The 27,542-nt window shown below is 30.6% G+C and overlaps 2 protein-coding genes across 4 annotated transcripts; both read left to right on the plus strand.

Moving 5' to 3' along the window:
* The first annotated feature begins 1,871 nt into the window (after positions 1 to 1,871).
* Positions 1,872 to 16,436, plus strand: LOC126842341 (proteolipid protein 2). Its single transcript, XM_050579276.1, has 4 exons — positions 1,872 to 2,285; positions 14,905 to 15,072; positions 15,622 to 15,756; positions 15,862 to 16,436. The coding sequence occupies exons 1-4, from the start codon at positions 2,130 to 2,132 to the stop codon at positions 15,952 to 15,954; spliced, it is 552 nt and encodes a 183-aa protein (XP_050435233.1). The 5' UTR covers positions 1,872 to 2,129; the 3' UTR covers positions 15,955 to 16,436.
* Positions 16,437 to 18,302: 1,866 nt separating this feature from the next.
* LOC126838982 (scoloptoxin SSD14-like) lies at positions 18,303 to 25,933 on the plus strand. Of its 3 annotated transcripts, none has more exons than XM_050573865.1 (10): positions 18,303 to 18,514; positions 21,346 to 21,558; positions 22,300 to 22,520; positions 23,315 to 23,510; positions 23,587 to 23,787; positions 24,413 to 24,641; positions 24,714 to 24,904; positions 24,993 to 25,233; positions 25,433 to 25,546; positions 25,613 to 25,933. In XM_050573865.1, exons 1-10 carry the CDS (start codon positions 18,498 to 18,500, stop codon positions 25,763 to 25,765), a joined length of 1,776 nt encoding a protein of 591 aa, XP_050429822.1. In that variant the 5' UTR covers positions 18,303 to 18,497; the 3' UTR covers positions 25,766 to 25,933. The 3 variants fall into 3 exon arrangements, with proteins under 3 accessions (XP_050429822.1, XP_050429813.1, XP_050429830.1); XM_050573856.1 differs by lacking the exon at positions 18,303 to 18,514 and adding an exon at positions 18,615 to 18,815; XM_050573873.1 differs by lacking the exon at positions 18,303 to 18,514 and adding an exon at positions 19,168 to 19,338.
* The last annotated feature ends 1,609 nt before the right edge of the window (positions 25,934 to 27,542 follow it).

Consider the following 27,542-nt stretch of genomic DNA (forward strand, 5'->3'; position numbering starts at 1 on the left):
ACAATTCTCACCAACTTTTGTATGTGGGAATCTAATCTTTAATCTTTAAGCCCTTTAAGATACCAAATTATTGTTTAATACGCCATATAGCTGGATACATAACTGGGTTATATCCTTTTAATTTGGTCTAATACATTCAGATTAAATTTGGGGATTAACTTGCGTCATGATACAGTTAGAAACGGTTTTTAACAACTTTATATATCTTATATTATAATATGCAATATTGATAAAAAAATTCAACCATAATAATTTAGTTTAGAAGCTAATAAACAAATAAAAATAATGTTATTTCAATTTAAGGGATATTGAAATATTACAAAACGCTTGATTGTATTCATTATGCTATCCATATGATAATTTCCCCATGACGACGACTACAGCACATTACATTTTACTGAATACTTGTGAGGTGTTCCCCCATCAGGGACGTTGATTTATGAACATAAATAATTTACAAACACAAGTACAATTGGTTGCCTCGTTAGATTTCACAAAATTTTATATATTTGTGAATTAGGTTTTCTTTTACTTTCTTTTACAATATTTACATTTTCTTTACAACACCGTTTATAAATTAAAGCGGAGCGTTAAATTGTTTCATATATTTTATCATGTACTTTCTTTTAAAAACGGACGTCAACAATTAAAATATACATTAAATGTATACATATATTTTGTATTAAACAAATCCATTTTATACTTTATCCGAACAATTATTATTTTGGCGACTGTTTCAAATAATTAACTGTGCCAAATTGTCATCATTTTGTGAACAACAATTACCACTTATTTTAGATCGACATTATCGTTTGAAGAAAACGAAATGACGGCTAACGAGGTAGTGCCAAATAAAATATTAAACCGTTTTCAGATGATCTTTCACTTGGCTTTACCAAGCAACGCCCATGCCAATTATAAGATATCATGCAACTCTAATTTTTGTTCATAATATAAGCAGTCAATGGAAACAAAACCGTTAAGACTTTTCTTTTGCAAGAAAATCAACCGATTAACACAAATTGAGAACCAATACCGAGAACTATCTTACCTAGGTACAGCTGATATCCCAACGATTTTAACATTTAATTCGTTTGGTACAGGTCTTTTGAAAAATTATTAAAAGTTTTAGATATTATATAATTTAAACGTGATTTGTATTTATAAGTTTTATCATGGTAATACACTTAGGGCGGAGGTCGTATATTTTTAGGTCTAAACTTCATTATTTTAAAACTTTAAGTAGGGTTCTATTCTATTGTGCTTTCACATATTTGGAGGAGCAGAGATGCAAGGATATCATTCATCTCAAGATTAAAACTATTTTTTTTACAAGCTATTCACCTTAAAAATATATATTTTGGACTTTTTTCAATAGTCGATATCAATCCTGATTAACGTGAATTCCAATACAGGCTGCCATATTCCAATATTGGGCGATTAAGAGCACAGTTTAAATATTGTAATCCCATCAATTCATTTTTCTATGATCAGGGGTGGAAGCAAGAGGGGGGGGGGCTAAGCTGTGGGGGTTAAAGCCCTTACATTTTTCACTTAGAGTGTAATTATATGTTTTTTCATTGGATTATAATATATTTGTTGTACTGTGTAATAAACGTTTACTCTATAACTGTTGTTGATATCATATATTTAAATTTGTTTTCTAACCCCCCCCCCTCTCTTATTTATTCCTAGACCCGTCCGTGGCTACGATGAAAAGCAGATCTGTTGTCGTGGGTGTGGATAGAATAGTAAACAAAATAGAAACACATCGTTATAGTGGTAAGCAATACCTTCTCGGCTCCGCACCGAAGATAATAAACAAGATTGCTCATTGCTCTTTTTACAGTTGCAGTCGACCCGTCTATAGCCCCTCTCTTGGCAGTTGTACGGCTGACCACCAACCGTCATCGCCGCCTGTGCTAGCCCATTCACAACAACAACAACAGACAACACTCAACAGTTCGACTCCAGCGTACACTCGTGTGCAGCTTGCGTTAGTGACATAATAATATTTCGTGTGTCCGGCGACCGTTTCGAAAAAACAACAATAATTCGGTAACCGAATAAAAAAACATTTTTATCTGCTTAAACCGACAAATAAAATTTTTTTTAAAAAATCTGACAAAATGACCGATACTGTGGTTACCGTTCAGAACCCCGAGGTGCCCAGGTCGGGAAAACCCGGCGCGGAAAACGCAAACATACACAACATGTTCACCTGGGTGGAAATCAATTACAACTACTTCAAGACCGTCCCCGGTCTTCTGAAATTGGCGCAACTGGTAAGTAGCTTGTCGCGGTACGCGTTAAAAAAAAAATTTGATTTACCGAAGAAAAAAAAATATCGAATACAATAAAATAACTAGCCGAGGAAAAGCCAGACCGGTAAAATCGAGTACTGTAAGACATGCCAACAGGAGCATCAACCTGTATGAGCGCGTGCCTGTACGGACAACCGATCCCATATATAATATATTTTTTTTTATTTCAAAGTATGTGCTCATTGTTCGAAAAAAACCTGTACAAACAATAAACCGAACAATGTCCCAAATTATGTCCGCTTAATTCCGTTTACTATGTAATAAGTACAGTCGCGGCAAATACCGATTACCAAATAGGGTAAACGTATACATATACAACCATATACATTTTAAACAAGTTCACTTATAGTGCAAGAACAAAACAGTGATTAGTGTTAGCTCATCAAACATTTTTGTTTTTAAACCATGCGTTAAAAGAGGGGGAAAAAAGGTAAAATGAAAAAAAAGGAAAAACGCATGAAGTCTGCGGTTTATGTAAACGTAGTAAAAGTATACGATGATTTCTTAAGGATAAGACACTTGCAGTTTTTTAGTTTTCTATTTGAAAACACTTTAGTTTATGTTATTTTACAATGTTCAAATATTTCTTTTTTTTTACGGTAACGTATATATTTAATAATTTAATACATTTAAGTACTTTTATAGTTCTAGATTATACGTTACCAGAGTTGATGACACTTTGTAAAATACTAACAAATAAACAAAAGGTTAATATTTAATAATTTTAGAGTGTTGTAATGTGTTCAAATATAAAAACTACGAAATTGTAGTTATTTTCCCAGATAATTAGTGTCTTATCCCTATTGAATCACCCTTAAACGATTTAGTTAAATTTAAATTTAAAATGAATTCGAAGAAAATTCTACACCTACTTAATTAAAACAACGGGGGAAAAAATTATCCATTATTTTCCTTAACATCTTAAGGAACAAAATTTGTATTCCAAGTTTGTGCGCGCTTACATTATTTTCTTAGAAATTCTTAATTTAAGTAAGTACACGTCGTTAAAGCCAACGACTCTCGTTCGTGGTCGTTTACCGTATTATCCGTAACCAAGTCAAGATTTACTGCAACAGAAAGTAAATCGAGCGGTTCCGTCTGGTCGGGTTTTATTAGAGATTTTGTCGTTTGGTTTTTACAGACCAAATCGTCTTCGGCAGTAACGATCGGTACCTAGTCAAAACACACTATAGCCAATCCACGTTTTTTATACCTCGTCCAAACAATATAATAAATAGCCAAACCGTGACTCTAGAGCCAAACCCCACGTGCACAGTATATATAACGTCGTCAAAATAGGTTTGCCGCACCTTCGACCGCACAAGGTTAAGTACAATAATAATATTTTTAATCCAGTGTCGCTAAGAAAATTTCCATATACACACACACAACAGCAGCTGTTGCCTCAAAAGCTACTCGACAGTATTGAGATGCTTCGACAACGCCGGCGTATCATTTTAATTTTTAACAATAACGGAAAATTCTGTAATAATTCTCAATTAACGTTTTCTTGTACATTGTTCCTATGGCTTTTTCAATAGGGCATTGTGCGCGGGTCAACAAAATTAAAAAAGGGCGTGCACACAGGCTATACGGGCTAGGTTGTTTACCGATTCGTCGGAACACCGGGAGCGTTCTCGGTTTTAAAACCATGTTTAATTATCGACGTTATAAAATGTACAAAAAAAATATAAATAAAAAAAATACACTAGATGGTCCGTTATGAAAAGCAAGCGCACAGCTGCGTGTCCACTCGGTCCCAGTAGCACGTCCTAAAATAAACGCCCCAGTTATCCGAGTATAATAATAATATAATAACACACTAATACAATAAATCACAATATTATAATATTGTACCGTTTTATATATGCATCTTTATCATCCGAGATAATACTGGCTGATCCATTGAACGAAGAAGCTCGTTTTCTCGGAAAATATTTTCAATTTTGTAGTTATTCTTTTCGGAAAACTGTTTCGTTTATGCTACTTTGACAAATTTCTAAATATGAACCTTTTATTCGACATTTTCCAGAGCTCTTTCAACTTTTAGAACTCGAACGGCAACGTACCTAAAGGCTAAATTATATAATTAGCTTTGTTAATTAAGTGTTTATGTACGTTCTCGTTTCAAAAGTTGATAGTGCTCTGAAAAATACTAAAATAAAAGGTAAATATTTGATAATTGTATTATACTGTACAATAACATAAATAAAAATTTAAAAAAAAAAAGCTAATAAATTGTGTTTTTTTTTTTTGAAAACATGAATGTCTTACGTTAAAAGTGGCATGTAGTTAATTAGATCCTTTCGTTTGGGTTATGAAACCACGAACTAGTAGACTTTAATGCCCTAAATACGGGCGCAACGCGATTTTGATGTGTTTCCAAAATTCCATTCGACACGTTTGCCCGCACGACAAACTCGGTCGTATATTAAACAAAACAAAAAACACATGTAGTTAAAAAAAATATATAATACAACTATAACGTGTTGCGTGTTAAAATATTATGTTGTTCGTATCCACTCGAAGGGGTAGGGAGGTATAATAATGTGTAAGCCTAGGGTCCGTTATAATAATGATGTTATTATTAACGACAGTAGATTATTTAAATCGTACGTCTCCCGGAATGGAAGTAAGAACGAGCAATAGTTACTACAACGGAATTCTTAGGAGCAGCGCAGTGTGTCATCGTAGTATTACTGGTATTTAAGTATTATAATATGCACACGATGTACGATTATCTATATTTTATTTCTACTCGTCCGTTATTGAATACAATATTATTTTATCTATACGTATTCGGTATTACGTGAATGGGCCCACGCTCGTGTTAAGAAAATATTATGTTCACCTACTGTAGGAAGCGGCCTTATTGTAAAAAAAAAAAAAAATAAACCTAAAAAAATAGTAGGACGGACGGGCAAGGGCGACGACGACAACAGCAGCTAACACCAACGCTTTTTTTCTTTTTCTTGGCCGCATCCCGTTGCATACAATAATAATGATATCAGTCATAAATACGGGTTTTCTGGACCTGCCCACCTTTAGATTATTTTACACACATTTAGATAATTGCCGTTAATTAAACCAATTTCCGTCTGTGCGCACTTAGTCTTGTTAACAATGAATAATACCAAGAAAAATAATACCATCCTGCGTCGACTGTCATACTGTGTGTGTGTGTTTCACGTATTTACTTTGATCCTGCGGTACTGACTAATTAACTAATTTAACGTCGGCCTCTTGCCCAAGTCCGCCACGCTCTTAATAATTCGGCTTGATGAATATCCGGCGATCGCGTGAGCCATTACCAGCTACCAAGTTTCCGGTGACTAAATAAAATGAACCACCCAACAGGGGCAGTACCATTGTTACCTACCAAATTAATTAATTAATCAGTTAAGATTAGGACTTAGGAGTAAGTAAGGACCACGACCCATTAATGGTTCGTATGTTTCCCGTCGAAAGAGCAAATTGTTTTTTTTTATTAACAAAAATGTATTCACAATCTGTACAATTTTAAACGTGATCAAAAAGAGTAACATGGCGATAAGAATAGCGTTTATGGGAAGACATCCGCAGCACCGTGCGACAAGGAAATTGATAAATTATTTTCTTTTTTTATGTAAATTAATGTAAAAGGTCTCTAGGCCATTTGCTTTTGAGTCTTCTGGGCGCTTTATCAGGAAGAAAGGCCGAGTATAGTTGCTTTATTAGGGGATTAGAATTAGATATTAGATTAGAATGAAAATTTAAGTAGTGAGGTTAAGTTAACTGGTTAGGTGTAAGTTTTTTAGGTATTTTTGTACAGCTAGAGTTAGAGCTTTTATCCAATATTGATTATTGAATAGGACAGTAATTTGTTGAAAAAAATTTAGCAACGAGTGCAATTGGATTATTTGCTTTATAGAAGCCTTTAAATTTAATGCGATTTCCATATTTAATGGCGAAAAAAAAAGCTTATAAATTTTAAAACACATATTACATAATATTTAATAGTATTAAAACATAGAAAATACTAAAATTAAAGTTTATCTGGGATGAATGAACTCTGTGTATTTTACGTTGTATTGTTACTGAACAAATAATAGTTGGACGGTACTAACTGTTCTTTTACTACACCAACCTGTTTAAAAGGAAATTTTTCTGTTTGTCCGTGTATAAAGTATGAACAAATCGTGAAAAAACTATCCAGTCGAATATTGATATTTAGGATTTGTATTTCATTTTTAAAAAAAAATACAATACTTTCATTAGGCATGTATGTATAATATCGTCCACTTAATAATAATTATAATATAATTGACAAGTATCGTTATTTCCCTAGACGAATGTTTTAGAGTAGAAATAACTTTATTTTCGTAGTCTTATTAATACGACGGCTTCTTTATAATTCCATTCATATATTGACAATTATTGAAAAAGTCTGTAATATTCATCTAAACACATGGAACATTTTCTTGTGTACGTTTTAAGTAGTTTCATTTATGGTGTAAGTGCATTCCCGTCAGTTTTTTTACTTTATTACTAATTTATTTTTAAACGACTTTTTGCGGTTTTTGGCAAACTACTGGACCGATAACTAATGAAACGATTCAACCCAAGCGCGATTCTTTTTTTTTCACAACACCACACTAATGCATTATAATATTATGTGTTGCTAAACTGGCGTGATGCTTAGAAAATTGATATCGGTTACGCTCTAGTCTAAAAATGAAATGTACAGGGTGATTCATTATAAATAAAACACTCATTTTTCCTTAAACTAATCGCACCAATTGAGTAGTTTTACTATATGAAAACATTTTCGTTAAACCTATTTAACAATATTTGACAATTTTAATCTTTTTTTCCAGAGCTCCGTCAATTTTTAAAACTTATGAACAGTGTGCTGAAAATTTTGACTGGTCCATAACCGGTTTTGGATAATTACTTTTAAAGTTACTAATAATACTAGACTCTAGTCTTAAATTTTAAACTTTAGTAACGTTAAAAGTTATTTTCCAAAACTGGTTATCGACTAGTAATGATTGGCAAATTAAACTCACTATATAAGTTTCAAAAAAAGACCGAGCTCTGGAAAAAAAAAAAAATTTTAATGCTGTAAAATATCATATGACTAAAGTGTCTTTAAAAATAATTGCAATTATTTTATGAGAAAATTAGTGTCTTATCTATAATGATTTACCCTGTACATAATTATATAGTATTTATGGAAATCATATTAATAACGGCCAAGTCGGGAAGCATTAATAATAATAATTAATCGATGCGTTCTTGTGAATATTATTATTTTTGTAGTTATCAATCGTAACCTAACTTAACCGCATTCTTTTATTACAAAAACAACATAACTATCGGTTTCGTAATGACTATTACGACACTGACTATTCGACTTATCTTGTACACTGTCAGGACACTCATTCAATAATATTCTTCTAAAAGAAAAATAATTAAATCGTCACGTAGAACAAACGGATACGCAAAATGTCTAAGAAATTATTTAGAAATGAAAATGAAGTACACTTATGTTCTTGACGAGGTACGGGATGGACGGAGGAAATGTATAATATGGACAGTACACGGTTACACTCGTTTTGTTGTCACTTTTACAACTGAAGTCTTAATGAGAATTCCAAACTGGCAATAATGAGATGATAAAACCTAAGGCAATTTTAAGCACATTACTATCTTTAGAATATTTTTATCGATATTTAATACTTTTATGTCATACCTGTTCACTATTGACTGCCGTGCTTACAAAACAAATAAATAATACTTTTTTTTGAAACTGTAGAAAACGGTCTAAATATTAATTTGGCACTATTATCTTAAAATCAAAAAATCTGGATATTTAGTTATTGCTGTTTTGCTTAGCTAAGATCAGCCTGAAAAATCGGTTTTTAACTTAAACTTTATGCTTGAAGTTACAACAATAGGTTCCGTCTGTACAATAACTTGACCCTACTGAGCTGGCTTTTTTCTTTTACAAATTTACCGGTGTGATAGGTATATACACGAGTTGCATCCGAAAAATGATTAAATATTCCATGATAGTAGTTTCATCCCGCTAAAGAAACAGTGGTTCTAAAATTACCTAAAAATGTTAATGAATTTTTCATTTTTTAGTGTTTTAATAAACTGATATTATTATCGTTAGTATTAAACCTTGAAAAGTTGGCAGAAATGCTTAGTGCTGGACACATTTACCTTTAAAAAAAATCCAAGTTTGTATTAGTTGGAAACATAACTTGAAATAATTTTTACAATAACAATTAAATATACTTTTTAAAATTTTTATTTTTATTTTAATACATTAAAAAAGTATTTTTTACGATATTGGGAATCACTGATACTTTATTTGTTACCCATGGCACTCAACAGAGGGATGCAACTAGTATGCACCGTGATCCGATAACGGATTCCTTTGATGTGAAATCCGAACAACCACGGAGGTTAGGCACGGCGGTTACTTTTGCAGACAGTGTTTGGCTATTGTGTGCATTAGGTTAACACTATGTGATATTATACAACCCAGACAACCGCGACTTTCCGGATGGAAATCCAGCGATGTCGTCGATTTTTCGCCGACCTGGTCTGTGCACAGTAATCGATTATTCTGAGAGCGTACAATTTGTATTTATTTATTTATTTTTTTTTACCGCATTCATTTTTTAACGTACCGTTAAATGAACTATTTTAACCCCGGCTGGTCGTAATGTTTATTCGTTCAGAACACGTCGGCAATAATGATAATAATATAATTGTTATTCACTCGGTTCAGGCTTCACGCCCACATATTACTATTATTATGTGCAACCAACGGGTTCAGTTTAGATATATACCGTCAAGACCGGCACTAGTGGAAATACATTTGCATATTATGTATGCCACGTAAACGATCGGCACGAGCTTCTTCCTTATTTTTTTTTCGATAAGGTCCGCGTTTTGATTGACAACAAAAAAAAGAACGGGTTTAGGTACCGCGTAGCTTCCTGTATAAGGTGATTGGTTAACTATGACCTAGTCTATATTTTAAAGGATATTAGACTTTTTTAATTATTTTTTTTCATACTTTAATAATTATTTGTTGACCCGAATTTGATATATTTTTCAACAATATAACTCGACCCCTTGTCAACACACAATGAGCTAAAGATTTTTAAACGTAACGTACTCGTATTTATTATCATAACTTTTCAAATTATGAATAGTGTAGTCAATTTAAGTTAGAGTAACGTGTAAATTAATAAGAAACCCTAACCACAATCTGTTGTTACCATCTACAACTGCTACTGCAGTCTGCTGTGTATTCGCGTTTAAGTGTTATTATTGTGTATAGGGTTTCTTATTAATTAAGAATAATTTGCTAAAAATGTTGACTAATCGGTAGCCAGTTTTGAGTATTTTTAAAGTTTAAAATTTAAGGAGACAGGTAGAGTGTGGTTGAGTAACGCGTGCACATAATAATAATACTACATTCCACTCTTCCTCACTTTCTAAATTTTCAACTTTAATAACTTTATAAGTAATTATTAAAAACTGGTTATCGGAGAGTCAATATTTCAGCAAATTATTCCTAATTTGAAAAGTTATTAAGAAATGTAGGTTGCCATTTAAAAAGTTCGTTAAATTCACAAGGTTTAAATACATAAGGGACGGGGATGTATTTTCTAAGATATTGTCTGAGTCATAGTAACAACCCTGTATTTTCCATTAATATTCGGTGTTTAGGTCTGTTCGACAAACACTTAAAAACAACAAAGTATAATAATACAATATGCGTTTAGTCAATAAAGATTATAATTTATTTATAAGTTCGTATTTATATTTACACAAAAAAAAAACGCTCGTCTCTAACGAACGTCAACTTTTTGTTTGCACACATCGCTCGCATATTGTTAGAGGTAATATTTTACTCGTAAATTTATATATTTACTATCAAAAAGTACACCCAAAAGATGTGCGATACGCTAACACCGGATACTATCATGTTTGAATAATTGTAAAAATATATAATAATTCGAAGCTCGAAGAAATTAAAGTGTATTTCGGGCTTGCAGTGTTTAATAGTATGATTAGGGCCGTGTCTTTAGACTATGTTTTTTTTTGTTATAACGAAACAAATTTTTACTTAACACCGCAATCGAATGCATACACTATATAGTACTCGAGTGTTTAAAATATTACTCGACAGTGAACATATGGTAGATATCCATCAGCGCCAACCGAATATGTTTTGATATGTGTGCTGGGGATAAAATAAATATTATCCGTAGGGATGTTTTTGGAATCGTTCCAATTTCCAAATGAATATCTATCAAACTTAACGCGAACAATTTTTAATTTTTCAGTAGAACAATGAACAGGTTTTTTTTTTAAAATACTATAGTATATTTACTTATTGTACTATGTATTGTATAGCTTGTAAATAAACAAACAGTTTGAAATAAAAACAAAAAAAATAAAATACTATAGTGTTCTGTAATGCTCGAGATGAGAAATATCGCTTATTTAATTGGCTTGAATTATTATTAAGATTTCACTTACCGAAAATTTAAACCATAATTAAAACAAATACTTTCCCACACGAATATAATATTCAGCAACTATCTCGGTTTGGTCTACAATTTGGGTTGCGGATTCGTGTACATTATTATTAAAACATAGCCAACCGTCAACAGCTGTTAATAAGGCTTAAATTAAAATAAGAGCGATTGCTTCGAAATATACAGCTAATCACTTGAGCAAATGATAAATATTATAATAATTGAGATTTTAAAGAACAATAAAGTTTTATGACTTTTTTTTTTTTTTGAAGACATTGCATGTTTTGAATATCTTTCGATTTATTAGGTACTAGGATCAAATTTTTAATTCATATTTTGTTTTACAGAACATTGTTACTTATTCTGTTAATTACATTAGTATAGAAAACTGTAATACCAATATCATCGACAGCAACTACATAAATATTTTTTAATGTACTTGATTTTCTATAGTGTATTCTGTTTGACAGAATTAGTCACTATAATATGTATAACCAATAGGGTTTTACAAAAAAAAAGTTGGTTCTATTGAAGTTTTCAGTGTTGTATCTTGGCGGCCTTGACCATGGACATTAAAAACTAATCGCAAAATCTTGCTGAAAAAAAATTCGCCATAAAACTTTCAGCCTCCCCACTCAAGTGTTTTATACATCTCTGGACCTAATAATAGAACAAATAACGTCTGTTTTTTAATGGCGTTAAAATATTTTTAAAAATGTGATAATATTAATATGAAATCGTTTCGTCCAGATGATTGACAATTGAGGTTATCGGATTAACGACGTAAACGAGCGTAGAATAAGTTAATAACAATTATAAATTGACGATGACATTAAAACGAAAAACACAATAGAATGATCTTAATAATAAATATGTATATAAAAAAACATTTACTTTTCAACGCTTAATTGTATACAACCATTTTGTCGTAATAACAGTTTTTTTTTGGTTGTATAACATGTGTTGTAAAAAATAAACACAATAATATATTTTATGGTTTATACTTTATACAATTTTCTTGTAAAGACATTTAAAGGTCTTTGGTTGACCAAAACGATAACCATACCGGGGGAAAAGTAAAAAAAAAAATGAAGTAGGTACTTTGTATTAAAATAATTATAATGTCATTTTCTTCGGCAATAATGTTTTCTCCGGAAAAAAGTGAAATGCATAAAAAATATTGTAATATGCATTTACCTTTGTAAAAACACAATGAACAAGGAAAGAAACTGAACGAGTGGGTTTTGTCGCAGCTGTTAAAACTTAGAAAACGATTATCATTCGCGTCGATCCTGTCTTTCTTTGAGGCTAACTAACAATCATTGCGAAATCAAGAGACCGGATAGCGAGAGATAAAACCGTTTTACGGTTTTTTTATTTTTATTTTTGAGGAAACAAAAGCAATTATCGTTATTTAGCGTACCGTATAGAACCGACGTCCATATAATTTATACCTACTGTATTTAGAGTGCAACATCTCAAAAGGCGGGACGACCGATGGTACAAACTAAAAATTAATTATTATATTCGGTTCGTACGAAAATATATTATGCGGAAAAAGAAACTGTCTTCGGCATGACACGGACCGCACGGTTACCGGCGTGGTAAAAAATAATCAGAAATAAAAGATATCATTTCCAAATAAAATGCAATTCAAATAAATAATCATCGGTTGTTTGTCAATATTATTTAAAAATGATTTTACTATTTTCGAAACAACACCGGGAAAGTTATTTTCAAACCATGTATTTTTTAAAACCGGTAATTGTGTGAGTTTGAGAAATTGACATTAAATATGTCAATAAATTTAAGAATCACATATTCAAAATCTTTTTATAAATTTTCATGTTTATAGTATTTAAACATATTTCGTCTGCTCATAAATCAGTAGCTGACTGTGTACATTTTAATGCGTTACATTTTGTATAATCACTTTTTGTATCTTGTCTCAACAAGTAAAGTAACAAATTCAAATAGTCCACACTTAAAAATAAATAGTAGCTTTGACTTAAAAAAATATTGACCTAGTTGTTATTAACCTAAATTCACTTGAACTTTAAAGCGTGTTGCTAAAATTTAACTTTGACCCCTTGACGACAATAAGTCATTTAAGTGAGAAAGTAAGTACAGAGTTTCTAACGATATACTTGCGGGTTATATCGCAAGAAACATATTATAAATCATGAATAAGTTTTATGGCACTCATTCAGTTCTATTCTTAACTGAACAGTTCACATGACTCAAATGTTTTTCCTTATTATGAAATGGGTAAATAAATAAGTAAGTAAATAAATATATTGTACAAATCGAGTAAATAAATTTAGTAAACTATAAAATAAATAGAGTAAATAAAACGAGTAACCGAATTAATGGATTGAGTAAATAAATTACAAATCTAGCTAATAAATCCAGTAACGAAAATAGGTAAAAAAAATGGCTCATGTTTTGATCTTACTGAAAAGTATAACGCAAATTTTAAACTGACTCCAGTCATAAAACTCGGTGTAAGGAAAGAACCTCTACGCGGTACACCGAGACAACGATTCAGTGATTTAGTGATATTCATGTTAAAATATGGCCTAAACCATGAGTCAAACATAAATTTATAATAACATAAACACCAATGGGACCGATAATTTGTATGTGTGTTACATATATACACATTATAGGTCACCAAAGGGTTGCTTAATAAAAATTAAAATAGACGTTTCGCAGTGATAACTATGGCGCCTTTAAACGTATAAAACGATTATCGCCGTATGCCTAATTATTATTATTATATTTCTACACAACTGAATAGCCTATAATAATTACGGACAGTATTTTGTTTTGTTATGGCCATGCCACTATTATTTCATTATCACCTATACTTTATATTATAAATTGTTTTTAACATGAATATATTAATTTATTACTGAAGGTCAGTTCAAAATTTGCTTTTGGAAAACACGTTTTATTAGTATCAAAATGTATTCCATAAAAAAATTTAATTTTTTTTTTAAAAATTTTTTTTTTTTGTTCATTTAATTTATTTGATTACTTGATGACTATATTTATTTGCTCGTTTACTCATTTTGTCAACTTGTCTACTAGAATTATTTACTGTATATTTTGTTTACTGGTTTACTCGATTTGTCATTTCGTATACTATTTTATTTTATGTTATTTTATTTTATTCTATGTGAAAAAAAATTGAATCGTGTGAAATATTCAGTTAACAGAAGTGAATAGGTGCCATAAATCATATTCATGATTAATATTATATACTTTAAATTTGTCGTCAAGTAGTCAAAGTTCAATTTTAGCATCGTACTTTATGTGATATTAAGTTAACACCTAGGTCAATGTTTGTTTAAAATAAAGCTTCTTTAAACTTTGAAGGTGCGCGGTAATACTTTTTTTATTATAAAGATACAAACTAAGTTATTAAGTAGAATTTAATGTATTTAAAATGTAGCCAGTGGCGGATTTTTGGGCAGATAAAATATGTTTAAATACTTTTTTTTATAACTTTGAGCATGGAGTAAAACTAAATCAATATGACGTTCTATATATTTTATAGCCAATGCAATTTGTCTGAATATGGTCTGACAAATGGTATGCAATGCATATTTATTACCTACCGGCCGCAATATAATTTGGGTTCCCAAGCTTTTTATGGGCAACCATCCAATGTAGATGACCTTGTTTTTGTTTTTTTACATTGTAACATCATGTTTACTGATGTAGAATGTTGCGGGTACTTATAATGTAACCATTGTCAGAACGTAGATAATACACACTTTAATTAATATAGACTATTAATGTGTGTTCATAGTTTAACAATAATCAACGACAAAAATTGTTTGAGCTTTTTGACGGTTAAATACTAATACTACAAAAACACGAATCGAGACAGACGAATCATGAGCCTTGTATAAATTTGAAAATAAAATGTTTTTCTTTGAAAAAACCTTTTTATCACTCATTAATCAATTTTACTTACCTTCTATGTCTTTTTAATAATGGACTTACTCTTTTTTTCCTTGCAGATTCTGGGCATCATTTGCTTGGCGTTAGCTTCACCAGCTCGGTTGCCAGGCACCAATTGGTTCTTGTTCGTGGTCATCATCAGCTTTATAGCAACCGCCATCTGGTCTTTTGTTTACCTTTTGTCCATCAGAGAAGCCATCAACTTCCCAATCAATTGGATTCTCACGGTACGTTTTTAATAAACACTAAATCATCCTAATACATTATAATCTGATTCGTTTAATGTAAGACACTGGGTTTCTCTTAAAATAAAGGTAATTTCGTTTTTTTTTTTTAATTTTAAAACCATTAATTTGATAGTTTTTATTTATTTAAAAAATACTAAGTATTTACCATTTTTGCAGTATTTTTCAAAGCTCTATCAACTTTTGACCTACAAACGATAACGTATTAAATATTTTTAATTGACTTTTAAAATTAAAAATAATTTCCTGAAAACGACGACTGATCGAAAAGTTTTGGTTAATAAGAACTTTAAACATTATTATTCAAAATTTGTCATCGACCAGCTGATTTTCATCAAGTTATTTTTAATTCGAAAAATTCACTGTTGAATGCTGTAAAATAACTAAAATGTCTCCAGAAAGAAATCCTACAAAATGTATTGTAATCGTTTTCAAAGGAAACGAGTACTTATTAATTATTATTAGCCTGTATAATATATGTTTTTAATATCGTGTACTTAAATTTTTTTTTCAAACTCTGTTTACATTTAGGAATTTTTCAATACACTCCTGTTGGCCGTCTTGTACATGGTAGCGTTCATCGTACAACTTTCAGCTTGGTCCACTCACAACAGACCGTACAACTCGTACAACTCTTACTACAAAAACCTCAACATATCGGCCGGGGTTTGTTATAATATTATATTTTCTAGTTTTTAAAGTATACAAATAAAATCATTTTTTTTTCTTTTTGAACATCAGTATGATATAACCTTAACGATCTGATTGCAGATATTTGGAATGATCAACACCGCGGTGTACGCAACAGGAGTTTTCCTAATATTTAGCGGCTGGAAAAAGTCGAGAACTGCTGTTCAACAATAGGCTTTTTGCATAATTTTTACATTATTTACGATGTCCGACAAAATATAAAATCCTACCAACACGATATTGACGATGCGTAAATGGATACCTAATATTTAAGTTTTTTTTATAGGTAAGAAAGCTAAAAAAAAAAAAAAATTTTTTAAAAAATGTAAGTTCCTTCTGGCGTTTTCAATAGTTTACAACAGTCGGCTTACTATTTTCGGATTCGCTGTAAAATGCAAAAAATGTGTTCTTAATGTATAAATTAAAGGGGTTTTCAAAGCTTTTAAATGTTTTTTTTCTCCAACAATACAAACAATAGGCGTGTTATATTTTTCTTAGTGTATTGGTAGCGTTTTAATTTAAGTTCTTATTGTACATATAGATATTATTTATTATTATTTTTTATCACATGTGCTTAAATTTAAATTATGATAACTATATATTTTTATAATATGTAATGAATAATGATTTATATTTATGTTATATTATTATGGAATCAAACCGGCTTGTATTAATACGTCTGTTTGTATTAAAAAAAGAAGTTTTTATTTTTACAATACCAGTCTATATTATTTTTAATCAATCGGAAAACAGTAAAAAAAGTCTTTTGAAACACTATTATACTTAACGGCGCAATCTCAGTCACGAGTGCCAATCACTAGCTGGAATTTTTGAAATTAAACTTAATGCTTCGTTTTGTCAGTAAATTAAAGTAAAAAAATACGTTAAATTTCTGCAAACAACTAAAAAACACCATTGCAATGAAATGACATTCAGCTAACTTCTTCTATACTGATCTATACTACATTATTTATTATTCGCACACCTCTAGTCATAAGCACATGCATTGATGTATATCAATTCTAACTCATTTATCTTTTCCAGTCTAAATTGATTCCTTATACCATTTTTGTTTTCCTTTTAATTAAAATATCCTAACGCTGCGCCGCACTCCTCATTGTCACGTCGAGGCTCGTTATATTGCCTATATCTAAATTAGTAGGCGTCAACTTAGAAATGTATTTGTATTCTGTCTTGTTGTGTCAGATAAAATATAGGCTGATGTCACTAGGAAAAAGTAATTTTATCACATACATTTCCATATAGTATTATCCATGTTAAAAAAAAAAACTAATAGTTATATAATTACAATAGTATTATAATCCATGTATTTATTTAGTTAATATCAATAATATTTGAATGTAAAAAAGGTTTTAAAAATATTTTATGAATGACGAGAGGACTGCTTAATATATTTTTATAGTTCTAGGAGGATCTGTATTACATTTCGTATTAGCGATAAGAGATGGTAATTGTAGATTTCCGTAGAATGTTATAATACTTCAATTGTTTAAACTACGAAAACTACGGCGTTTATAAAATAAGATAAAAAAAAATATTAAATGGAATCAACACAGCAATGATTTGTAAACCTAATACTTAATCTAAAATTTGTCATCTAAAATCACATTTATTTACTTTTTTATAATAACTATACCATTTTTTCACGTTGTTATTTTCAAAATCGGATATGATATTGTCTCCGAAATATTGTCATCTTTCGATTTTATAATAAATGTTTTTGCTCTAAAATCACTATGGATCGTGTAAAACTCATAATCTAAACACATCACGGTTAAACCTTTAAATTAAGATTTTGCACAAAATTGCTTATAGCTAATTCCTTAAAAAATATAGGGTAACAAGTATAACATCTTCTTAATACTTTCACAAAAGCATACAAATGTAGTATATAAAAACATATACATATTGCAAATGTAATAACACAATAATTGTCATCTAAGACACAGTGAGGGTAGTCAGAAATTAAATAATGTGGTTCTGCTGCAGCTGCTGTATACATATTGTAATTCATATTCGTGTTTTATTATTCTAATCTAATAATGATAATATATAATGATATATAAAATAATCTAATTGATTTATAGATATTTTAACGAATAATGTTTTATTAACTAGTTACCATATTATGGCAAGATGAAATTAAATCACTTAAGTATTTAGATGCTTTACATAAATGTCAAATTAGAAAAAAATATATATTCGCACACAAATAATAATAAAACAATTCACTGGGAGCCAACCAAATAGTCATTTATAAATTATATTTCAGTTATAATTATCAATATAATATTAAATTATAGCTATAATAATTTGTATAGTTAATACGATATTATCCGAGGATTAAAATGGGTTATAAACTCATGAATCGATTCGTTTTTTTCCGTTTCTTCCACTTAAAAAGTGTGCGTGTAGGGCTAATGCACAAAAAACCAAGGATTATGATTATTATAATTACTTTTATTTACTTCTCTGGTACCTACATATTAAATTATTGTCTCGAGTACTGTCAGTATAATAACTGTAATGACTATTTAGTAGTAGGAGTTTTATAACAACAAAAAATGTAGTTAAATTTTGAATAGAGCTAATTAAAAAGTTCATAAACATCTATGTACAACCGTACATTGAGGTTGTTTGTACACAAGATTTTTCGGATTGCTGGTTGATCTACACAGACTACACAGACTACACAGATGACTGCGTTAAACAGGTATTTGCATGCTATTGAATATTACATACACATCCGTTAGAACACACACGCTTACTACTATAATAATTATGATCTTATATCATCACACACACACAGCAGTTTTACCTCTCACAACAGCAAATGATTGCAAAGCGTTTAGTTTAGCTGTCGGTAACATTGCCTTATGTTTGTTTAATAATAAAAGTTTATAATTAAAGTTATAAAGTGCACACTTTTTTTTATAATCTACTAATTTTATAATGAGACATGCATCCAGCTGCAATTTTACCGAGGAAACGCCCCTTCAATTAAAAAAAAAGAAGTAAATAATGCTATACTTTGATAAGTATAACTTTTTAATATTATTTAATAACACTCAATATTTAATTAATATGTATGTATTAATTACCGTATATATATTACCATTATATGTGTATAATTACCATTTTAATCACTCAAATATACCTACTAATTATTTACTATAATTTATAATTTTCTGTAATTTTTTATAATTTAAAATTAGTTTTTAATATATTCAATTTTAGTTTTATAAGTTTTATGTTAAAAAATAATTATGTTATATCATACCGCAGAACAAAAAAACGAGTATTGTGTTTTTTGTGCATTTTTTAACTGGGATTAGGTATTTTTGTTATTGCGTAGTGGCCTAGGAAAACTAAACAGATTTGTCTAATCACGTGACAACAATGTTTAACCAACTCTGTAATCTCTCTATCAATACTTCTATAACAATGTAGTACTCATGCTATGTATGTAGTATGCTATCTATAAGTGTTTTAGAAACGTTTATAAGGAATCGTTACTTAAGAAGAAATCGAAATCTGGTAAGTTTAAATTATTACATCCTTGAATTCTGTTTAGCTGAATAACGTGAATGTTTAGGTTAGGGCAATTTATTTTTATTGCTAACATATATTTCTGTGATTATGTTAAGGGATAAAAAAAACATTCATACTAAATAGTAAATCGATTTTTTTTGTTTCCGTAACTAAAAGTTTAGTAACAGATTATTAATATTTTTTTGAAATTTCATAGATATACCGTTTGTCTCATTATCAGACTTAATTAAAAGTATATACATTTTTCGACAAAAATCGAAATTTTTTTTTTTAAAACTTAAGGTTTGTGGGGTTGGTGATTTTGTGTTTTTGGTTTTGTACTGAAAATTGGTAGAAGTATATTATTATCTAAATTTTAGTCAGAACCCTAAAACAAATTACTTTGAAAATAATCCAAAAACTTATAGTATTTTAAAGTTGAAAAAAATATCGAGTTTTAGATTTTTTTTTTAATTTTGAAGGAAAAGGGGTGATCTTCTTAATTTGTAATTTTTGAAAGTGCCTGGGTTACACGGGTTATACCTGGTGTATATCTGTAGTAAGATTTATTCATGTAACAGATTACATGAATAAATCAGCCCATTCGTCATTGAGTTATCGTGGATAATGAAAAAAATATTTTTAAAAATACATCATTGCATAACGAACATCTTTTCAGCTCTGCGTTGAAACTAAAAATAAAGTTTCTATTTAATTGAGAATTTTCTAAAAAATTCTGTACTTCACAAATTATTAAGCATAAAATTAACTTATTGGACAACGTAAGTTATGATCAATGTGCAATAGAGCTGTCATTTAATCTATAAATTAAAAACAAATTAATACCTAATTTTACTACAAATACTTAGCGAATTTGTTATTTTGGAATATTTTAGTAATACATGATATTTTGTATTAAGCTGAATCAACACAGTGGTTCCACGTGCTCGCCCGCTGTGTGTGTTATGTATTACATAATATAACATGTATTTTGTTTTATATATATACACCGGTTATATTACACTATATCTAAAATCATTTTCTTATCAACAAAGTGTAGTGTAGTGATTATTGCCCTAGTAGTAATAATACAACAGTAAAAAACAGACATATTTTACCAATTAGCATAAAGCGTACATAAAGCGATTTCCAGTCCACAAAATGAAAAAAAAACCGCTTGTTTCTTAAATATGTTACACGTAGTAACTGGTAACTCACCAATTGGTCAGCAATATATTTTATCATTCTGAAGTACCTGTAGATATTTTTAAAACATTTATATTCAAGCGGAACCAAAGTCTTAAGCTATCTAGGTATCTGCTTTTCCATAACTATCTCACGGACCCCAACTTTCATTTATCAATCTCCCACTTAAATTACATTTATTTTTAATCTTAACACCGTAATTTTTCACATTTTTATTTTTCGAATGACTATTTTAGAGCGAACAAAGTATACTGGATAACTCTTACTTAAAATAATTAATAAAATATATATAATCAAAAGTATATTTTTTCTTTTAAAAAAACTTCGTGTACCATACTTAATACATATTTTATCTTTATATATTTATCTGCCTAGAAACCATCATCTTATGATGGCAGCGTTTGGTCTTAAAGGCCTGTTAAGCTGATGATGATGATGATGTTATATTACACGTGTAGCAATAGCAATCCTGTTTTTAAATAATTAATTTAACAACTATTTTTATAAAAACTCTCTACAAAATTGTGTTTAAAATTAATATAAAATACAAGCTTGTATTTAATAACTAAATATATTAGTAAAATTAGGTAGAGTGGTCATTTAAAAAAATGCCAAATTACGACGAAGACTATGGCTGTTTTTCCGGTTAGTGTCATCTGTATGTTAATAAACATAATATATTATACTAATAGCTAACGAGTCAATTCTGTTGAACTACTGTAATTTATGAAATTAAAATGTTGGTTGTCGTCAAAGAATGTGAGGAATTAATAGTAATTAGTTGATCGAAATAAAATGGTTTTTCAGATTTCAATCAAGACGTTGCCTTGTTCTAGTAGGTATAGCGATATTGGCCGTAGTGGTCTCATTGTTGGTTGTATTATCACATAATGCAAAAATTCCGAATAATGAAGAAATCCAGGATACAGATGCTCTGTTGCCACCGTCAAACATACCAATGGGTATTTACGGCCGAGCCGGTGTTGTGTCTAACGGAGAACCGTGTGCTCAAATCGGACGGTAATACAACTGTAAATATAATATAATTACTTAATTTATAGGCCGAAGGTCGAAACAAAAGAAGGTATTACCGTAGTTTTGATATACTGTATTTATAAATATTTTTTGTCTTCTTCTTCTTAGGGTCTATCAGCCATTAAGACCATCCCATCATACACCCAATCCATTAATTCTCATTGTCAGCTGCTCAAAATATGGACCAAACTTACTCAGTGTATACTGGTCATACGCCTTCTTGGAGTCAATAAAAAGAACCCGTATCTCTTTGTCGTATCTCCGTGTTTTTTAGAATAGCTGTCTGAGATAAATATCTGATTTACCGTCGGCCTTCTTGGTCTATCACCTCCCTGGTAATCACCAATGGGTTGTTCTGCTTTTGTCCATAACTGCGATAGAATGTAGTTCGAAAAGACTTTGTATGTCACGCTTAGAAGAGTAATTCTCCGGTAGTTATTAAAATCTTGTTTATCTCCTTTCTTATTAATTGAACATATTACTGAGGTTTTTCCATTCTACCACACCCTACATATGTTTACCTTAGTTTCTTCTCCTCTATTTTTAGGAATTCTACCTGGATTTTATCTTCCTCAAATAACTTATGTATGTTTTTTAAAACATTTATTTGACATGTCTACTATATTCTGTAATTGCTCTTTTTGCACCGTAGGACTTACAAATACATTTATTTAAATATTAGTTTATCATATAATGCGAATATGATCATAATATGTTTCTTTGTAGAAATGTTTTGAAAAACGGAGGCAATGCAGTCGAAGCAATTATAGCGACATTGATATGCGATGGTGTTCACTGTCCAGAATACATGGGGTTAGGCGGAGGATTTTTGATGACTATTTACAATGGTACTACTAAAACAGCAACATCAGTCAATGCACGTGAATCGGCACCAGCGGCTGCCAATGAGACTATGTTTGTTAATGACTCAGTAAAATCTCAAATAGGTACTTATCCCTACAATGAAATTTATGCGCTGCGTTTGGGCAATTAACAAATAAATCAAGTTTAAAGCAAAATAAATACAGGATACTCAGAGTTTTAATGTCCCGCCTCATTTTTTTTATGAATGATGATATAATAATCTGGATATCTAATCTGATGTCTGGCTGAACAAAAAACACAAAAACTTTAAATCATTATTGTTTGATAAAAACCAAGAATTTTTTTACATAAGTCATTATTATTGTGTATCATAAAAATATCAGGAGTGACCAAGAAATTCCGAACACTCTGTATAAGAATGAAGAAGTAGAATTAATGAATGTGCCCATGCGGGGCCACTGCCTTAGCGGCAAAGGCGACAGAAAATAAAGAGTCGCCTGTTTTATAACAATGATGGAGAAGGGGAATTTTTCTCAACTCTCATCTCAATAATAACTTTAGAAGTTAAACACAAGAAGAATTTATTCAAAACTGGGTATCGATAAGTCTGCAACAGTAATTTGCATTACATCATTCCGCTTTTAAGTGGTAAATAAATATGAATGATGAAATTAATTTGAAAAGTAATATTTTGATAGCTCTGTATATTAACTAACATATCAGAGCTGTCGGGAAAAAAAAATTAAGAACACTGTTAAGTCCGAACCCCTTTCTTATATAAACTTCTTCGTACGATTACTAATCGGATAATTTGGTAATCTAATATACTAGTCGCTCAGTACCAATTACTAAGTCATAAGTATATAACATAAAAGGAGTAAAAGAGAAACATATTTATTCAACTACATATATTTAGGAGGACTGGCAATTGCCGTACCCGGAGAACTTCAAGGATACTGGACTATTTATAACAAATATGGCGGTAAAGTTACGTGGAGTTCGTTATTTGAGCCAACGATTAAGCTGTGCGAAGAGGGAATAGTAGTTAGTCGGCGTTTGGCAAATACCTTGGCGCGATATGAAGACTTAATAAAAACAACTACAACAATCAAGTAAGTTTCTGCGATGTGTGAAAAAGTTATAAATATATTACTTGAAAGGTATTTTGTTACAATTGTCGTGTTTCAGGGATTATTTTATCGATAAAACAACCGGCCATGCCAAAAAAGCCGGAGATACTTACAAACTACCGAAATTAGCCGATACCATGAGGATCATATCAAAAGACGGAGCAGACGCACTGTATAATGGACAGTTGACAGCTGGTATTATAAAAGACATTGAAAATGCCGGGGGTATAATTACTGCGGATGATTTAGCAAACTACAAGTGTGTATAACAATTCACGATTACGAATTCATGATATCGATAGCTTAGTTGACATAATATTATGTGGCAAGTAATAAGTTCATAATACATAAAATTATAATTGTCAAAAGAGAACAATGAACAATAATTATTGTTTTAAAAACACTGTTTTTACTGTTTTTTTTGTATGTATCGCACATAATAGTATCTCAGAGAGGTATTATCTCCATATTTTTATAATTATTACATCTTCGATTAACAAACTGTTTTTCTTGAAAACCTATTGAATTAATTTTCCAGTCCTGTTGAACGAAAAGTATCAGATTTTCTGGCCATTTTATAACATTATTAATATTATGTAAAATCCATTATGCAGACTTTTTTTTATAATACATATCGTATCTCCAAGTTCGCATCCCAACAATTGATAAATCTCTCCATTTCATCAATCTCTTTTAAGTGTTTTTATGGTTCAAAGATTTGATTTTCCGTGTCCCAGCCTTCGGTCAAGTTTTGAACCTTCTCCCAAACCACTCAAATTATCTTGATAGTTTATTTGGTCAAAGTGATTTTTATTGACCGTCGGTGTATGGTTTATAGCAACTAAAATGTTTAAAACAAAGTAAAATGTTCACCAATTTTGTAGTGTGGAAATTGAAGAGGCATTTAACGTGACCTTGAGTAACGGTCTGACATTACACGCAGGACCACCCCCAGGTTCTGGTGTAATATTGGCTTATATCCTACGAGTACTCGATGGAAAACTACCAGCGCCTAATGGAGGTTTGGATGCCCATCGTTTAGTGGAAGCGTTCAAATTTGCTTATGGCGAACGGACTCATCTTGGCGACCATAACTACGTGAACGTGTCTCAGGTAATTTACAGTAGTCGTAAACGATAAATCATCTGTTTTTTGTCTCGGGTTTTGTGTCATTTGCGATTTCAGATTTTCGAAAAAATCAAATCGGACGAGTACATGAAAGACATACAAAACAAAATTAACGATAGCTACACATCGTTGGACCCAGAGTATTACGGAGCGGATTTTGGAATACCCGCTGACCACGGTACAGCCAACGTAGTCGTTTTAGACGATCAAGGAAATGCCGTTGTTGCCACAAGCACCGTTAACACGATGTGATTGTTCAATTATTTACATGTCAAAATAAACTCTGCAGCTCGATTGGATTTTTAGCAATAATTTGCAATTTTCATTATTATTCAGATTCGGTTCAGGCGTAATGTCCGAAAGCACGGGTATTATTTTAAACAACGAAATGGATGACTTTTCCACACCGGGTGTTCCAAATTACTTCGGTTTTCCACCATCCCCAGCAAACTACATACGACCAGGGAAAAGGCCGATGTCATCGATGTGTCCAACAGTGATAACAAACAGTGAAGGAGACGTTGTGCTAGCGTTGGGAGCAGCGGGTGGATCTAAAATCACACTATCTACATCTTATGTAAGTAGACGCCATCAGCTAGTTAACATTACATAACTATTTAGGAAACTATCGATTATCTAATTTTGGCATCTACGATTACTAGTTACTTATTAACATATATTATAATTAACTAAATTTAAACTTATTAGCTTAAGATTTTCCAAAATCAAGGTAAATACATTAAATCAGTAGTAAAGAGTGTTGTTTAATTTTGCAGGTGACCGCTCTGGTAATTTGGTATAATAAATCGCTTAAAGAAGCTGTAGACGAGGCCAGACTCTATCACCAATTGATGCCGATGCAAATTGATTATGAATATGGTGTGCTCAGAGTAAGATTCATATAATAAACACTGTTGCACGAAATTACTTACCTATTATTATTATATTTTTTTTAGGAAGTGGTTGAAGAATTGATTGCAATTGGCCACCCGGTAAAAAGATTGAAATTGAAAGGAGGTTCATCCGTTACAGCTATTCACAAAACCACGACGGGCCAGATAACAGTCATGTCAGACTTCAGACGACCAGGAAATACTTCGGGGTATTAAGCCAACGAACTTTACGGATTTTATGCCGTGTTTCCTCTAAATTTGTTATTTGTCGTCGTTTAAGTTCCTACCCCAAATTTGACGCAATATCCTCTTTCACCACTAGGAAATAAAGATGTGGTGAAAAATTGTTAATAATTGTTTATTTTTAATAATATAAGTTTTTGTGTGCTGAAATAAAAATTCTTTAATCGTTTACTTTAATTGTTAAGACTTCAATATTGAAAAATTATAAAAAAAAAAATAAGTAGAAATGTAATTTGAGCTTACGATCCCATTCAGCAAATGCATTTATAATATTAAAAACTATACTTGTCGTGCCAATATTGAAATATAGACGATATAGGGAACGGCTCCTTCATATTACTCTATGGTAAATCGACAACCACCAACTAGCAACTGCTATTTGTTTCTGGTTTTACAAAAAATCAATTTATGCTAAAAAGAGATATCAATTTTTATTAAACCAACTTTTTTTTTACATTAGAAAAATACTTGAATATATTTTTTATTTATTTTGCTTTGAAATTTATAGAAAATACGTTACTTTCCTAATGTAGCCTTTGGGCTATTGGGGGCTCAAATAGAGACGGGAGGGGCCTAACCCCCCTACTGTTACACCTATGGATTCTATAGGTTTTAGACAAATATAAATGTACCGCACACCAGTAACTTTTTCCCTATCATCTAAATGGATGTGCAATATGGTGTCCAAGAAGTTCTTGGCAACAACGTGTTATTTTTACTGGGTTGCTTTTATAATACCCCAAAGAACACACCATTCACTTCACCTTTGTAAAAATTTGCAACATTACATCTCTTCCTATATAATCTAAAAAATATGAAAAAGTCACAATTTATTACGATCTAGGTATAAATGTATAATTAAAAACTACTGGGGCCGTTTAAACAATTATACAGTGCAACATCATAGTCGTGCTTGAAACTAATTCGGTTATTTTCCATAAAGTTCTAGCTTAATATATAAAGTTGAAAATGTTGTACATATCTCAGGCGTTTTTTCCATTTTAAGAGTAGAACTCTAACAGTAAGATTTTTGTAAATAAAAGACTTTTCGAATATTAATAAATTTCCTACATTGTTTGACATCTTACAAAATGATCTAAATAATGAAAATAAGCACAACTTGTAATTATTATCATTCCCACGCAGTACGCAGACATTTTTCTAACACTCAATTTTGAATTATTTCATCTACGGAGCAACACACAACTTATTTATTAAGCAGTATAACCAGTTTTCGATTAAATTTTGCATGAAGCCAAAACGTGTGTACTTTAATGTCACGGGATAAAGAAAAATCCATATTGCCGTTTAATATTAAAAATAGTAATACTGTAAATGTATATGGAAAAAATGTTATCGGCAAATTTTACGACGTCGTTGTTATGCTATTTTTGTACAAACTACAGAACGAGTATCAGGAAATGTACAGTCGTGTGTAGGGTAAATGAATACTCATAAAAAATGAATGATCTATATATTTTTTTTATTGTTTTGCTATCGTTAGTTAAATTAATACATTTTATTTATTACTATTGGTGCTTTATTTATTATTAGTTATTCAATTATACACCCAGCTAAAGAGAATGAAAAAAATGATCTTCGCTTTATTTTATTAGGGTATATATGTATATTACTATAGTAATAGAAAATCAATAGTCATAAATCATAATATTAATTTTAAGTATGAATGCTACAAATAAAAAACACGATAGATGTAAATTTGTTTTAAAACTATGCGTTTTGTAATATA

This window comes from Adelges cooleyi, unplaced genomic scaffold, assembly GCF_023614345.1.
Source record: "Adelges cooleyi isolate 19-005CV unplaced genomic scaffold, UGA_ACOO_1.1 ACOO_flye_CR_arks_rails_tigmint_CR_PRNA_108, whole genome shotgun sequence".
NCBI lineage: Eukaryota > Metazoa > Arthropoda > Insecta > Hemiptera > Adelgidae > Adelges > Adelges cooleyi.

Coding starts and splice junctions, on each gene's coding strand:
- LOC126842341 (XM_050579276.1), top strand. CDS start 2,130: ATGACCGATACTGTGGTTACCGTTCAGAACCCCGAGGTGCCCAGGTCG. Junction 2,286..14,904: donor TTCTGAAATTGGCGCAACTG/GTAAGTAGCTTG, acceptor TTTTCCTTGCAG/ATTCTGGGCATCATTTGCTT. Junction 15,757..15,861: donor ACCTCAACATATCGGCCGGG/GTTTGTTATAAT, acceptor ATCTGATTGCAG/ATATTTGGAATGATCAACAC.
- LOC126838982 (XM_050573856.1), top strand. CDS start 18,754: ATGAGACATGCATCCAGCTGCAATTTTACCGAGGAAACGCCCCTTCAA. Junction 18,816..21,345: donor CTTCAATTAAAAAAAAAGAA/GTAAATAATGCT, acceptor ATGGTTTTTCAG/ATTTCAATCAAGACGTTGCC. Junction 22,521..23,314: donor CTCAGTAAAATCTCAAATAG/GTACTTATCCCT, acceptor ACATATATTTAG/GAGGACTGGCAATTGCCGTA.